Below are 16,551 nucleotides of genomic sequence, written 5' to 3'. Positions count from 1 at the left end.
CCAAAGAAGGGTTCGGTGAATGCGTATATGAAACTGGTGGGGTTCGGTACCTCCAACAAGGTTAAGAACCACTGAATTAGTTGTTTATTAACATGCAAATTAGTAACATATTGGCTCTTAACTAGTCATTATTAAGTCCTTATTAATGCCTTATCCGGCATGGCCTTATTATAACACTAACCCTCTAACCCTGACCCTAACCAAATAACTTTAAATTGAGTCTTTGTTACTAAGAATATGTTCCCCTAGTGTCCAAATAACTTTAAATTAAGTCTTTGTTACTAAGAATATGTTTCCCATACTAAAGTGTAACCAAAAACGTACAACTTTGTCTTGAATTTGAAAAAAAAAAACTTTTTATTTTTCACTAAAGGGTTCGGTGAACGCGTATATGAAACTGGTGGGGTTCAGTACCGCCAACAAGGTTAAGAACCACTGAATTAGTTGCTTATTAACATGCAAATTAGTAACATATTGGCTCTTAACTAGTCATTATTAAGTCCTTATTAATGGCCTTATTATAACACTAACCCTCTAACCCTGACCCTAACCAAATAACTCTAAATTAAGTCTTTGTTACTAAGAATATGTTCCCCATACTAAAGTGTTACCAAAAACACACAACTTTGTCTTGAATTTGAAAAAAAACCCCTTTTTATTTTTCACCAAAGAAGGGTTCGGTGAACGCGTATATGAAACTGGTGGGGTTCAGTACCTCCAACAAGGTTAAGAACCACTGAATTAGTTGCTTATTAACATGCAAATTAGTAACATATTGGCTCTTAACTAGTCATTTTTAAGTCCTTATTAATGCCTTATTCTGCAAGGCCTTATTATAACCCTAACCCTCTAACCCTGACCCTAACCAAATAACTCTAAATTAAGTCTTTGTTACTAAGAATATGTTCCCCATACTAAAGTGTTACCAAAAACATACAACTTTGTCTTGAATTTGAAAAAACTAAAACTTATTATTTTTCACAAAGAAGGGTTCGGTGAATGCGTATATGAAACTGGTGGGGTTCGGTACCGCTAACAAAGTTAAGAACCACAGTGTTACAACAATTATTATGTCGATTGTCTGACTCAGGAGTCACCAACGCGGCGCCCGCGGGCGCCAGGTACCCCGCAAGGACCAGATGGGTCGGCCGCTGCCCGCTGGACGTTTTTTTTTTTTTTTTTTAATTTTTATTTAAAAAAAAAAAAAAAAACATTTTTTTTTTTATGAATTTTTTAATCATTCCAACAAAACAATACACAACAATACCATAACAATGCAATCCAATTCCAAAACCAAACCCAACCCAGCAACATTCAGAATAGCAATAAACAGAGCAATTGAGGACACACAAACATGACACCGTACAATCTAAAAGTAGTGAAAAAAAAAGAATATTATCAATAATAGTAACAATTTCAAAATAGCAGTGATTAAAAATCCCTCATTGATATTATCATTAAAAAGATTTACACAAAAAATAAAAAAAATTAACAATAGTGTCACAGTGGCGTCACAGTGGCTTACACTTGCATCTCATCTCATAAGCTTGACAACACACTGTGTCCATTATTTTACACAAAGATATAATAAGTCATATTTTGGTTCATTTAATGGTTCACTTTGGTTCATTTCTTTTAAATTTTTTTTTGTTTTTTCTCCTCTTTAAACCGTTCAACTAAGTGTTTTTTTCATCATTTATTCTCTACAAAAAACTTTCCCTAAAAGGAAAAAAAATGTACGACGGAATGACAGACAGAAATACCCATTTATATATATATATATATATATATATATATATATATATATATATATATATATATATATATATTTTTTTTTTTTTTTTTTTTTTTTTATTTTTTTATTTAGCCATTCTTGTTTAAATCACACTTACATGTAACTTACAAATAACTATATATACAGTATATATATTTATATATATATATATGTGTGTGTGTATATATATATATATATATATATATATATATATATATATATATATATACATCAGTAGCCAGAGGAGCCTGTTCAGTGCTAGACTGCTTCATCCCAAGTGCAGGACTAATACACTCAAAAATTCATTTGTCCCACACGCCATTAGACTGTACAACTCCTCTCTGGGGCGGGGGGCGGGGGCTACAAGGATGACAGGGGATGCAAAACAATAACAGTGCAATACGTTTTCATAACATGGTCACTACTGCCTACTTTCTCTTGTTATAGTCTTATTATGCTGTTATATTTTTATAACAGTAATTATTTTTTATTCTTATTGTAATATTTATCTATTTTGTTTCCATTTAAAACCCCCATTATCTACTTTTTTTTCTTTTCTTTAAATTGATCTCAACTCTACCATGAATTGATTAACGTGGACCCCGACTTAAACAAGTTGAAAAACTTATTCGGGTGTTACCATTTAGTGGTCAATTGTACGGAATATGTACTGTACTGTGCAATCTACTAATAAAAGTATCAATCAATCAATCAATGTACACTGCTGCTGGAATTTTAATTTTCCTGAAGGAACTCTCCTGAAGGAATCAATAAAGTACTATCTATCTATCTATCTATCTATCTATCTATCTATCTATCTATCTATCTATCTATCCATCCATCTATCCATCCATCTATCTATCTATCTATCTATCTATCTATCTATCTATCTATCTATCTATCTATCTATCTATCTATCTATCTATCTATCTATCTATCTATCTATCTATCTATATATATATATATATATATATATATATATATATATATATATATATATATATATATATATATATATATATATAAACACTTAAAACGTAAAGTGTAAAACTGGTAGCCCTTCGCATCAATCAGTACCCAAGAAGTAGTTTCAAAAAGGTTGGTGACCCCTGGTCTGACTCGTGTTGCTTATGAGTGGCCGTGTCTCCCACAGTCCGTGAACGCCGCATTACCCGGGGTCACGCTATGCTGACGTGTCGGGCACGAAAACCCGGAAGCACTTTACCGGCTGCCTCCATTCACTCCCATACATTGTGGCCGGAAGTGACGACATGTGTGTATGTCACGGTGTGCTTCCGGTATAACGTGTGTGTTGACCAACCTTCAGCCTTTTCTCTCTTGGCTTTCTGGAAGACCAGCGACTGGCTCAGTGTCTCATATCTTTTTTTTTTTTTTTTCGGAGCCTTCTCTCTTTCGGCGTCACTCAAACCCGGTGAACATGGCATCTGTTTCGGCTCCATCCCAGACATCCTCGGCCGCCTCAGCAGGGCTCCAGAGGGGGATAGTTAAGATGGTGAGACCCCCCCCCCCCCCCTCCCCTCCCCCCCAACATGTGTAGACGTGTGACTTCTAGTTCGCAGGCGAGCTGGGCGACACTTGCTTATATAAACTTGACTTCTAAACACTCCTTATTTCACAAAAATATGACGGCTCATGTCGCGTTGAGCCAGCGCTTGCCGGCGTCACGACCAGCATCCAAAGTGAACCTAATAGCCACAACGAGCTAATATTAGCTAGTCTGCTGCTATCAGGCTGCATGCATCTGCTGGGCGTTTTAAAGTGGTTAAAACTATCCAACATGTACATTATCATGCACATTATAATTGCAAATACACGCAAGATACATATTGCTTATAGAAATATCGCTTCACGTTTATTTCAAAGCGAAATGCAAAAGTGGCATGTTGGGTAACCTCATGCTCGCTGAAACAGATGTGAGATTTCCCAACTGAACTGAAGTGAGTTAGTGAGTGGTGAACTTTGAACTTTTAACCACTTTACTTGTGTGTTTTTTTTGCCCGGGTTGACACATTAGCCCAGTGGTTCTCAACCTTTTTACAGTGATGTAAAACATAATTTTTTAAATTCAAGTACCGTATTTCCTTGAATTGCCGCCCGGGCGCTAATTATTTTAAAACCTCTTCTCACTCCTGCGCTTACCAAAGGCATGCGGTAAAAGTTATGGTAAATAAATGATAAATGACTTGTACTTGTATAGCGCTTTTCTACCTTCAAGGTAGGGCTGGGCGATATTGGCCTTTATTAATATCGCAATATTTTTCTGCCATATTACGATATACGATATTGATTGATTGATACTTTTATTAGTAGATTGCACAGTACAGTACATATTCCGTACAATTGACCACCAAATGGTAACACCCGAATAAGTTTTTCAACTTGTTTAAGTCGGTGTCCACGTTAATCAATACATGGTACAAATATATACTATCAACATAATACAGTCATCACACAAGTTAATCATCATAGTATGTACATTGAATTATTTACATCCATCCATCCATTTTCTACCGCTTATTCCCTTTCGGGGTCGCGGGGGGCGCTGGCGCCTATCTCAGCTACAATCGGGCGGAAGGCAGGGTACACCCTGGACAAGTCGCCACCTCATCACAGGGCTAACACAGATAGACAGACAACATTCACACTCACATTCACACACTAGGGCCAATTTAGTGTTGCCAATCAACCTATCCCCAGGTGCATGTCTTTGGAGGTGGGAGGAAGCCGGAGTACCCGGAGGGAACCCACGCATTCACGGGGAGAACATGCAAACTCCACACAGAAAGATCCCGAGCCTGGATTTGAGCCCAGGACTGCAGGAACTTCGTATTGTGAGGCAGACGCACTAACCCCTCTGCCACCGTGAAGCATGAACCAATTATTTACATTATTTACAATCCGGGGGGTGGGATGAGGAGCTTTGGTTGATATCAGTACTTCAGTCATCAACAATTGCATCAACAGAGAAATGTGGACATTGAAACAGTGTAGGTCTTATTTAGTAGGATATGTACAGCCAGCAGAGAACATAGTGAGTTCAGATAGCATAAGAACAAGTATATACATTAGAAGTACATTTGAGTTGTTTATAATCCGGGGAGATGGGATGTGAATGGAGGAGGGTATTAGTAAAGTTTTGAAGTTGCCTGGAGGTGTTGTTTTAGTGCGGTTTTGAAGGAATATAGAGATGCACTTACTTTTATACCTGTTGGGAGTGCATTCCACATTGATGTGGCATAGAAAGAGAATGAGTTAAGACCTTTGCTAGATCGAAATCTGGGTTTAACGTGGTCTGTGGAGCTCCCCCTGGTGTTGTGGTTATGGCGGTCATTTACATTAAGGAAGTAATTTGACATGTACTTCGGTATCAAGGAGGTGTAGCGGATTTTATAGACCAGGCTCAGTGCAAGTTGTTTTACTCTGTCCTCCACCCTGAGCCAGCCCACTTTATTATATTTATATATTACGATATTTTGCCTTGACCTTGAATGAACACTTGATGCATATAATCACAGCAGTATGATGATTCTATGTGTCTACATTAAAACATTCTTCTTCATACTGCATTAATATATGCTCATTTTAAACTTTCATGCAGAGAGGGAAATCACAACTTAGTCAGTTGACCAAAACTGTATTCATTAAATACTCTTCATTCTCTCACGGGTGACTTTTTAAATGAAAGAACAAATTAATAGTGTTGCTACCTTTTCGTAGTAACACTTCTGCTGCATACTTTGCATTGATGGATTGAAACTTTTATTAGTAGATTGCACAGTACAGTACATATTCCGTACAATTGACCACTAAATGGTAACACCCGAATAAGTTTTTCAACTTGTTTAAGTCGGTGTCCACGTTAATCAATACATGGTACAAATATATACTATCAACATAATACAGTCATCACACAAGTTAATCATCATAGTATGTACATTGAATTATTTACATTATTTACAATCCGGGGGGTGGGATGAGGAGCTTTGGTTGATATCAGAACTTCAGTCATCAACAATTGCATCAACAGAGAAATGTGGACATTGAAACAGTGTAGGTCTTATTTAGTAGGATATGTACAGCCAGCAGAGAACATAGTGAGTTCACATAGCATAAGAACAAGTATATACATTAGAAGTACATTTGAGTTGTTTATAATCCGGGGAGATGGGATGTGAATGGAGGAGGGTATTAGTAAAGTGTTGAAGTTGCCTGGAGGTGTTGTTTTAGAGCAGTTTTGAAGGAATATAGAGATGCACTTACTTTTATACCTGTTGGGAGTGCATTCCACATTGATGTGGCATAGAAAGAGAATGAGTTAAGACCTTTGTTAGATCGAAATCTGGGTTTAACGTGGTTTGTGGAGCTCCCCCTGGTGTTGTGGTTATGGCGGTCATTTACGTTAAGGAAGTAGTTTGACATGTACTTCGGTATCAAGGAGGTGTAGCGGATTTTATAGACCAGGCTCAGTGCAAGTTGTTTTACTCTGTCTTCCACCCTGAGCCAGCCCACTTTATTATATTTATATATTACGATATTTTGCCTTGACCTTGAATGAACACTTGATGCATATAATCACAGCAGTATGATGATTCTATGTGTCTACATTAAAACATTCTTCTTCATACTGCATTAATATATGCTCATTTTAAACTTTCATGCAGAGAGGGAAATCACAACTTAGTCAGTTGACCAAAACTGTATTCATTAAATACTCTTCATTCTCTCACGGGTGACTTTTTAAATGAAAGAACAAATTAATAGTGTTGCTACCTTTTCGTAGTAACACTTCTGCTGCATACTTTGCATTGATGGATTGAAACTTTTATTAGTAGATTGCACAGTACAGTACATATTCCGTACAATTGACCACTAAATGGTAACACCCCAATAAAGTTTTCAACTTGTTTAAGTCGGGGTCCACGTTAATCAATTCATGGTACAAATATATACTATCAGCATAATACAGTCATCACACAAGTTAATCATCATAGTATGTACATTGAACAGCATATTGCTGTTGTCTGCTGAATATCTTCCCACTTGAAGCCAAACCACCGCCAGATGATGGACCCCCTGCTCTTTATGTTGGGCATTTATTGTTCTTCCTCCATTTGTGATAGGTTTCGCACCATCTCTCTCTCTGATCGGCGAGAGCTATGACGCTAGACTCGCGAGAGTATGTGACGTATGTAAGAAGGCGGGCTTGTTTTCGGTATCTGTCGGAATGAGAGACGAGGAGGACTGAGAAACGCCTGTTGTGTAATGTGTAATGCCTGCAGCTAAATGCAACTCAACCTGCCTCAACTAACGTTAGCCATTAGCTCTCGGCGAGAGCGTGTGACGCTACTTGTGCAACAGTATGTGACGTATGTAAGAAAGCGGGCTTATTTTGCGTATCTGTGAGAAGGACAGACGAGAAGGAGCGAGACACGCCAGTGATGAAATGCACGCAGCTTAAAGCAACGGTGTGAGAACATATAATCGAATATTACGATATATTCATTTTCTATATCGCACAGAAACAAATCTGCGGTATATCGTATATATCGATATATCGCCCAGCCCTACTTCAAGGTACTCAAAACGCTTTGACACTACTTCCACATTTACCCAGTCACACACACATTCACACATTGATGGAGGGAGCTGCCATGCAAGGCGCTTACCAGCACCCATCAGGAGCAAGAGTGAAGTGTCTTGCTCAGGACACAACGGACTTGAGGAGGTTGGTACTAAGTGGGGATTGAACCAAGGACCCTCGGGTTGCGCACGGCCACTCTCCCACTGTGCCACGCCGTCCGTAAGTAAGCATGCGCTGATCATTTTAAAACCTCTTCTCACTCCTGCGCTTACCAAAGGCATGCGGTAAAAGTAATGGTAAATAAATGATAAATGGGTTGTACTTGTATAGCGCTTTTCTACCTTCAAGGTACTCAAAGCGCTTTGACACTACTTCCACATTTACCCATTCACACACACATTCACGCACTGATGGAGGGAGCTGCCATGCAAGGCGCCAACCAGCACCCATCAGGAGCAAGGGTGAAGTGTCTTGCTCAGGACACAACGGACGTGACGAGGTTGGTACTAAGTGTGGATTGAACCAGGGACCCTCGGGTTGCGCACGGCCACTCTCCCACTGTGCCACGCCGTCCGTCAGTGAGCATGCGCTGATCATTTTAAAACCTCTTCTCACTCCTGCGCTTACCAAAGGCATGCGGTAAAAGTAATGGTAAATAAATGATAAATGGGTTGTACTTGTACAGCGCTTTTCTACCTTCAAGGTACTCAAAAGCGCTTTGACACTACTTCCACATTCACCCATTCACACACACATTCACACACTGATGGAGGGAGCTGCCATGCAAGGCGCTAACCAGCACCCATCAGGAGCAAGGGTGAAGTGTCTTGCTCAGGATTGGGGATTGAACCAGGGACCCTCGGGTTGCGCACGGCCACTCTTCCACTGTGCCACGCCGTCCGTAAGTAAGCATGCGCTAATCATTTTTAAAACCTCTTCTCAGTCCGGCACTTTTGCAGTAAACATTTTAGTGTGATGTAAGCTTGGACGTTAAAGGCCTCCTGAAATGAGATTTTCTTATTCAAACGGGGAGAGCAGGTCCATTCTATGTGTCATACTTGATCATTTCGCAATATTGCCATATTTTTGCTGAAAGGATTTAGTAGAGAAATCGACAATAAAGTTCGCAACTTTTGGTCGCTAATAAAAAGGCCTTGCCTGTATCGGAAGTAGCAGACGATGTGCGCGTGACGTCACAGGTTGTAGGGCTCCTCACATCCTCACATTGTTTACAATCTAGCCAGCAGCAGCTAGAGCAATTCGGACCGAGAAAGCGACAATTTCCCCATTAATTTGAGCGAGGATGAAAGATTCGTGGATAAGGAAAGTTAGAGTGAAGCACAAAAAAAAAGTGAAGGCTCTAGGCGACGGCAGTGTGAGCGTTTCAGATGTAATTAGACACATTTACTAGGATAATTCTGGAAGATCCCTTATCTGCTTATTGTTTTAATAGTGCTTTAGTGAGATTGTAAAGACACCTGAAAGTCAGATGGCTGCGGTGAACGCCAGTGTCTCTGAGAGAAGCCAGTGGAGGAGCCAATATCACAGCTGCCTTTTTGAGCTGCAGGAGGAAGTCCCATAATCCACTGAAGTCTCCAGTAAGATCCCACTTAATATCACAATTTCCCAATCCAAAAACTTGCTGGTTGACGTAGAGAAACATGTTCGCTTGACCGCTCTGTGTTAAAGCTTCACAACAAACAAAGAAACACAGGCTGTGTCTCGGTTTGCTAAAGGCAGCTGCAATCCACCGCTTTCCACCAACAGCATTATTCTTTATAGTCTCCATTATTAATTGAACAAATTGCAAAAGATTCAGCTACACAGATGTCCAAATTACTGTGTAATTATGCGATGAAAAGAGACGACTTTTAGCCGTGTGTGGTGCTGGGCTAATATATCCCCTTTCAACCCGAGACGTAACACGCACGCGTCATACGCGTCATCATTCCGCAACGTTTTCAACAAGAAACTCAGCGGGAAATTAAAAATTGTAATTTAGTAAACTAAACCGGCTGTATTGGCATGTGTTGCAATGTTAATATTTCATCATTGACATTTAAACTATCAGACTGCGTGGTCGGTAGTAGTGGGTTTCAGTAGGCCTTTAAATCCTACTGAATAGCTTTTAATCTTCTTCCCTTTATGCGATTTCAAATTACCTGTATTGAAATCAGCCTCCTCCATTTTGAAAATGATGACAGGGGAAGTGTCACTCGTGACGTCACGAGTTTGACCAGGCGGTAATACTAAGCATGCGCTAATTATTTTGGGAAGCGAGTTTGACCCGGCAGTAATTCAAGGCTATTCAAGGAAATACGGTACCCCCTAATCCAGGGGTCTGCAACCCCCTGGATTATACACCCCCGCTCTTAAACTATTTGGAAATAAAAGATATAAAAATAACTAAAAACTTGTAGAAAAATAAACAAGTGTTTCAATTATAAATAAAGATTTCTACACATAGAAGTAATCATCAACTTAAAGTGCCCTCTTTGGGGATTGTAATAGAGATCCATCTGGATTCATGAACTCAATTCTAAACTTTTCTTCACAAAAAAAGAAATCTTTAACATCAATATTTATGGAACATGTCCACAAAAAAATCTAGCTGTCAACACTGAATATTGAATTGTTGTATTTTTTTTCACAGTTTATGAATTTACATTCATATTTTGTTGAAATGGGAAATGGGTTGTTCTTGTATAGCGCTTTTCTACCCCTTTTTACGGAGCCCAAAGCGCTTTGAAAGTATTTCCACCTTCACCTATTCACCATGCAAGGCGCTAACCAGGACCCATGAAGTGTCTTGCCCAAGGACATAACGGACGTGACTGGGATGGTAGAAGGTTGGGATTGAACCAGTAACCCTCAGATTGCTGGCACAGCCACTCTCCCAACTTCGCCGCCGTTGAAGTATTATTCAATAAATATATTTATAAAGGATTTTTGAATTGTTGCTATTTTTTGAATATTTAAAAAAAAAATCTCACGTACCCTTTGGCATACCTTCAAGTACCCACAGGGGTACACGTACCCCCATTTGAGAACCACTGCATTAGCCTAGCCTCGGGTAATAAGCCAGCAAGTTAAGACCCAAAAAAGGCTGTTAACATTTTCCAAAAAATGGACGACCCAGGACTGTTTGAATTTTTTTCAGCTCTCATCATCACTCACTCCTACCTGCTCATTACCTTAGCATAGGGCTGGGCGATATAACCTTTTTTTAATATATATATTTTAATATAAAAATCTTGATATTTTGCTACAGCCTTGAATTAACACTTAATACATATAATCACAGGGCAGCACGGTGAAAGAAGGGTTAGTGCATCTGCCTCACAATACGAAGGTCATGAGTAGTCCTGGGTTCAATCCCAGGCTCGGGATCTTTCTGTGTGGAGTTTGCATGTTCTCCCCCCGTGACTGCGTGGGTTCCCTCCGGGTACTCCCGCTTCCTCCCACTTCAAAAGATATGCACCTGGGGATAGGTTGATTGGCAACACTAAATTGGCCCTAGTGTGTGAATGTGAGTGTGAATGTTGTCCGTCTATCTGTGTTGGCCCTGCGATTAGGTCGCGACTTGTCCAGGGTGTACACCACCTTCCGGCCAATTGTAGCTGAGATAGACTCCAGCGCCCCCCGTGACCCCGAAGGGACAAGCGGTAGTAAATGGATGGATTGTTGGACATATAATCACAGCAGTATGATGATTTCTATGTGTCTACATTAAAACATTCTTGTTCTTACTTTAGTAATATTTGCTCATTTTAAACTTTCATGCAGAGAAGGAAATCACAACTAAGTCAATTGACCAAAACTGTATTTATTAAACAGTTAAGCAGTCGCACAATCTTCGTCATTTCCAAAACTGAAAGGGCAAGATTGTCAGAGATATTTTAAAACAAGCTATGAGTGCACGTTTGTGCATGATGTCACTAAGATGACGTATCAAAACAACACTAAATTAAAGTGCACTTTTTGTACAGAGCGCCACTACAATAGTTTAAAACAAACAAAGTGCACTTTTGTGCATCATGTCACACAAGATATTTCAATAATTGTCAAATAAAATTGAGCTGCATAATAGGAAATCAAATAGATAGATGGATAGATAGTACTTTATTGATTCCTTCTGGAAAATTCCTTCAAGAAAATTAAAATTCCAGCAGCAGTGTACAAAGTTGAGATCAATTTAAAAAAAGTAAAAAGTAAATAATGGGGGTTTAAACGGAAACAAAATAGAGAAATATTAAAATATAAAGCAACAATGGGAATAAAAATATAACAGTATAATAAGAATATAACAAGACAAAGTAGGCAGTAGTGACCATGTTATGAAAATGTATTGCACTGTTATTGTTTTGCATCCCCTGTCATCCTAGTACCCCCCGCCCCCCGCCCCAGAGAGGAGTTGTACAGTCTAATAGCGTGTGGGACAAAGGAGTTTTTGAGTCGATTAGTCCTGCACTTGGGATGAAGCAGTCTAGCACTGAACAGGCTCCTCTGGCTACTGATAACTGTATGCAGAGGGTGACTGGCATCATCCAGGATGCTCACTAGTTTGTCAACAGTCCTCTTCTCTGCCACCGTCACCAGTGAGTCCAGTTTCATTCCAAATAGTGTATGTCCTTTGCAGTGTGATACTGCAGACATTATGTCCTTTTGTTGTTGACTGTTTTTTTTCATACGGTGTGGATTTGGAAATGTTTGCCTTGGCATTTTGATGGTGTGGGCGTGTGGCACCTAATGGAGATGTTGACATGCGGAGTTTCAAGGACTCTTCATTCTGTAGCAGGTGACTTTTCAAATGATGCTACATATTTTCAGTAATGATACTTTTGGTAGCAACGCTTGTGCCCCGCACTTGACAAATTAAAGTTGTCTTTTCGACATATTGACGCTTGAAGCCGAACCACTGCCAGACGATGGACCCCCTACTGTTTTTCTTGGGAATTAATTCTTCCTTCATTTGTTACCAGATTGACACCTTCTTTCTCTCGTATTACCACTCGCACGGCTTCGCTAGCATCACAGCTAACGTTACCCAGTCTGCTACCTCTCTGCTCAACGAGGGCGTACACGTATGTGACGTATGACGTGACAGTATGTGACGTGTGTAAGAAGGTGCGCTTACTGTCTGTGAGAAAGAGACACAAGAAAGAGTGGGAAGAGCCTGTAGTGTAATAAAAACAACTGCATGAGAACGTGTACTCGACTATCACCATATAGTCATTTTCTATATCGCACAGAGACAAACCCGCGATATATCGCGTCTTATCTATATATCGCCCAGCCCTACCTTAGCATCATTTTGAAAGTGAGCTAATCTAAAGGATGGTGATTAGTTTTTATCTTCCTCCCATCTTAGATCAACAATGAAGCCCCCCTCTGGATAATATTTGTTTGCACAGATTCACACAATGCCAGGGTTGTCACTCTCTTGACAGATTGTCTCCGTAGCAACAAGCACATCCTCGCCTCTCTCCTCGAGCTCTTATTATTATTGTCGTTGATTTCCCTCCCTCCCTCCCCAGGTCCTTTCGGGCTGCGCCATCATCGTCCGGGGTCAGCCTCGAGGTGGTCCGCCTCCGGAGCGTCAGATCAATCTCAGCAACATCCGAGCGGGCGCCATGGCAAGACGAGCCGCTCAGAGCCAGCCGGACACCAAGGACACCCCCGACGAGGTGGGATCTTGTTTGTTGACAGGAAGGGGATGGGATAATTATGATGTTTAATTGGGCGTTTTAGCCACAGTCACTTAATATAGTTAGATTAACAACTAGAAATGTCCGATAATGGGTTTTTTGCCGATATCCGATAATCCGATATTGTCCAACTCTTAATTACCGATTCCGATATCAACCAATACCGATATAAACAGTCGTGGAATTAACATATTATTATGCCTAATTTTGTTTTGATGCCCCACTGGATACATTAAACAATGTAAAAATGTTTTCCAAAATAAGAGAACAACTTCAACTCAAGTTATGGAAAAAAGGGCCAACATGGCACTGCCGTATTTGTTATTGAAGCCACAAAGTGCATTATTTTTTTTAACATGCCTCAAAACAGCATCTTGGAATTTGGGACATGCTCTCCCTGAGATAATCCTGATACCCACTACAACAATGGGAAATACTATACTTTGACTTTCACAAAGTGCATTTTTTTTTTAAACATGCCCCAAAACAACAGCTACAAAAACAATGAAGGCACATAGCTTCAGTCCAGAGTATACTACAGTAATAAAGTAAACAGCATAGTCCTCCTTTAGTGCAAGACTGCCTGGCATACTGTATAACAGGAAATTATAAATTGGGCACAATCTGCCCTGCTCTAACGTATTTGTATGAGTAACAAAAATGTGCATCAAGCTAGTGGTGAGTGCTTCAAGTGACTTACCAGTCAGCCAGAGCCTCTGAATTGATTAACGTGGACCCCGACTTAAACAAGTTGAAAAACTTATTCGGGTGTTACCATTTAGTGGTCAATTGTACGGAATATGTACTGTACTGTGCAATCTATTCATAAAAGTATCAATCAATCAATCAATCTGAAATGCTGCGTTGAGACAGGGTACCTGACCACAACGTGAGCTTTCGCTTTGGGGTGGTTTTTGTTGTATTTTTTTTTTTTCTCTGCAGAGTCTTTAAGCAACAACTGTGTGGTACTACTACGGATAAGCGGAAGAGGATGGATGTGTGGTACTACTTTTTTTCAGTGTTTGCTTTTCACCCACCATCCGCTTGTATTCATCGTGTATCTACTTATGATTCTTGAAGAGGTGGGAGATCAAATTGTTCGTATCAAAGGAAGACGTATTAGTTCCTCCTCGCATAACCAACTTTTTGCAGTCATTGCAAATTGACAGTTTTTTTTCCCGTCAGAGACACTTTAAAATAATCCCAAACCATAGACATGGTGTCGTTAGTCACCGAGCGAGCTGGCTTGTTAGCCACGGCTAAAGCACCGGCAACAACACTCTTGTTGTTGTTATGCTGCACTCGCGGCGGTTTGATGAGGTCATCAAGCTCATGCTGCAGTGGTTAACTCCTGTGTTGTCTGCTGACTACTTCTCCCTACGTCCGTGTTTTACCGGATATGTACCGCTCCGTACAGCGGCGTTTTAAAAAGTCATTAATTTTACTTTTTGAAACCGATACAGGTAATTTCTGATATTACATTTTAAAGCATTTACTGGTCGATAATATCAGCAGGCCGATATTATCGGACATCTCTATTAACAACAATGCGCTGTCAGGTTGGGAGTTTTGAACAATGCCTTGATGGTAGACTCCACCACTTTTGCCTGTTGCTGTTCTGTATGAACGGCGCCGGAATGTGGGGATCAACCTGGCAATTTTTCTGTATGTTGTAACAGAGTCAGGAACGCAGTTGTATGATTATACGTTACATCGTTCCACTTGATTTTGTGTGAAAGGCACAATCCAATACTTATATCACCTCGGATTTCCACTGAATGCGGAACGTCATCACCACGGGCGGTGATGTTCCGCATCCCTGCGCTAAACATACGCTGAGCTTCTATTGTTGCCGGTCGCTGCAACAAATCTGTTCAAATTAGCTAAAATCAGCTAATCTGCTTGTGTTGGACAGAAAGTCATGCACAAACACAACATTAATTATCCGTTGTATTTTCAAAATAAAATACTCTGTTTTCAGTGACTATCTAATTTACACTTTAAATGTCAAAATGGACTTAAAGTCAACGTTTCACAGGGTTTTTTTTAGACGTAAAGTCAGCTCGTTGACACTAATGAATGAGAACATGCTGAATCTGGAGCTCTTAAAATTAACAAATCATATGAATGGTAAATGGTTGTACTTGTATAGCGCTTTTGTACCCCTTTTTAAGGAACCTTAAGCGCTTTGACAGTATTTCCCCATTCACACGCACATTCACATACTGATGGCGGGAGCTGCCATCCAAAGCGCTAACCAGGGCCCATCAGGAGCAAGGGTGAAGTGTCTTGTTCAAGGACACAACGGACATGACTAGGATGATAGAAGGTGGGGATTGAACCAGGAACCTTCAGATTGCTGGCATGGCCACGCTCCCAACTTCGCACTTTTTGCACTGAGGGCTGATACAATAAATAGTAAGATTTTTTTCAAATGTTCTTTTATTGTAAAAAACTAATTAGAATATACAGGCATATCTTGGACAGGTATATGGGGATATGAGGGCCTGTGTCAAATACAAGTTGATACGGAAGCGGGGTAAGTAGGGGAGTGTGTGCAACACAATAAACTGTTTGTGGTGCACTTTACTACAACTCCCCTTATCACGGAATCGCGAGATCTCGTAAAAGTCTGTGCTATTTTGCTGCACGACGTAGCCGCAACTAAATGACCGTGGGGGTAGCCGGACTCAGTTCAGTGGCGGGGCCATTCAGCAGCTGTTCCGCATCCAGTGGAAATCCGGGGTTAGAGGCCGCTGTTGGATGTAAGTTTCAGCATTATCTCAATGAAGTCGACTTAAAGGACTATTGTGGTTATTTTTGCAGCCGTGGGCCTTTCAAGCCAGAGAGTTCCTCAGGAAGAAGCTGATTGGCAAAGAGGTGTGCTTCACTGTGGAGATCAAGACCGCTCAAGGCCGGGAGTACGGCATGGTCTACCTGGGTAAAGGTGAGTACGTCCGGCGTTAACGTGGCTAAAATAAACACACACACATGCAAAGCCTTGACTTTAGTTGACTCCATAGTCTCCGTTCGTCCCTTTTTTCTTTACAGTATTACTGATTTTTGTCGAGTAACAATTATGGTTGCGTGACTTAGGCAATATGCGATATGATATATACATAATATAAATTTGGCCGACAATGGAGTCTTTAATACTATAATGCATGTTGATGACTAATTCTAGCTGTTTCCTGCTAATTTGAAAAAGCAACAACTGAGCGACCAAGCCATGAAGCAATCTCACTATCAGCTAACAACCCTCCACAGTCCAAGTCCATAATCCTTGCCTCCATTGTGGCAAATAAAGTAATCCTCGCCTCCATGGCAGCAAATAAAGTACGTTTCTTACAGTTATCATTACCACTGGAGAACAAGGACCAGCGAGACATGCCACACTTTACACAAGAAGTCATGCTAACCGCTAAGCTGGAGCCCTTAAATGTAATGTAAACTGGGAGACGGTTTCA

General features: G+C 40.3%; 1 protein-coding gene across 1 annotated transcript in view; it reads left to right on the top strand.

Moving 5' to 3' along the window:
* Nucleotides 1–3,047: 3,047 nt before the first annotated feature.
* Nucleotides 3,048–16,551, top strand: part of snd1 (staphylococcal nuclease and tudor domain containing 1) — a 315,742-nt gene continuing 302,238 nt past the window's right edge. Inside the window, exons 1-3 of the mRNA XM_061912195.1 lie at nucleotides 3,048–3,287; nucleotides 12,914–13,063; nucleotides 15,911–16,031. Of these exons, the coding sequence (XP_061768179.1) occupies nucleotides 3,054–3,287; nucleotides 12,914–13,063; nucleotides 15,911–16,031 (505 nt within the window). The 5' untranslated portion in view covers nucleotides 3,048–3,053. The remainder of the gene's footprint in view (nucleotides 3,288–12,913; nucleotides 13,064–15,910; nucleotides 16,032–16,551) is intronic.

Source organism: Nerophis ophidion, linkage group LG10 (genome assembly GCF_033978795.1).
Source record: "Nerophis ophidion isolate RoL-2023_Sa linkage group LG10, RoL_Noph_v1.0, whole genome shotgun sequence".
NCBI lineage: Eukaryota > Metazoa > Chordata > Actinopteri > Syngnathiformes > Syngnathidae > Nerophis > Nerophis ophidion.
The sequence above is the reverse complement of the archived record's forward strand: the minus strand, read 5'-3'. Positions and strand labels throughout refer to the sequence as shown.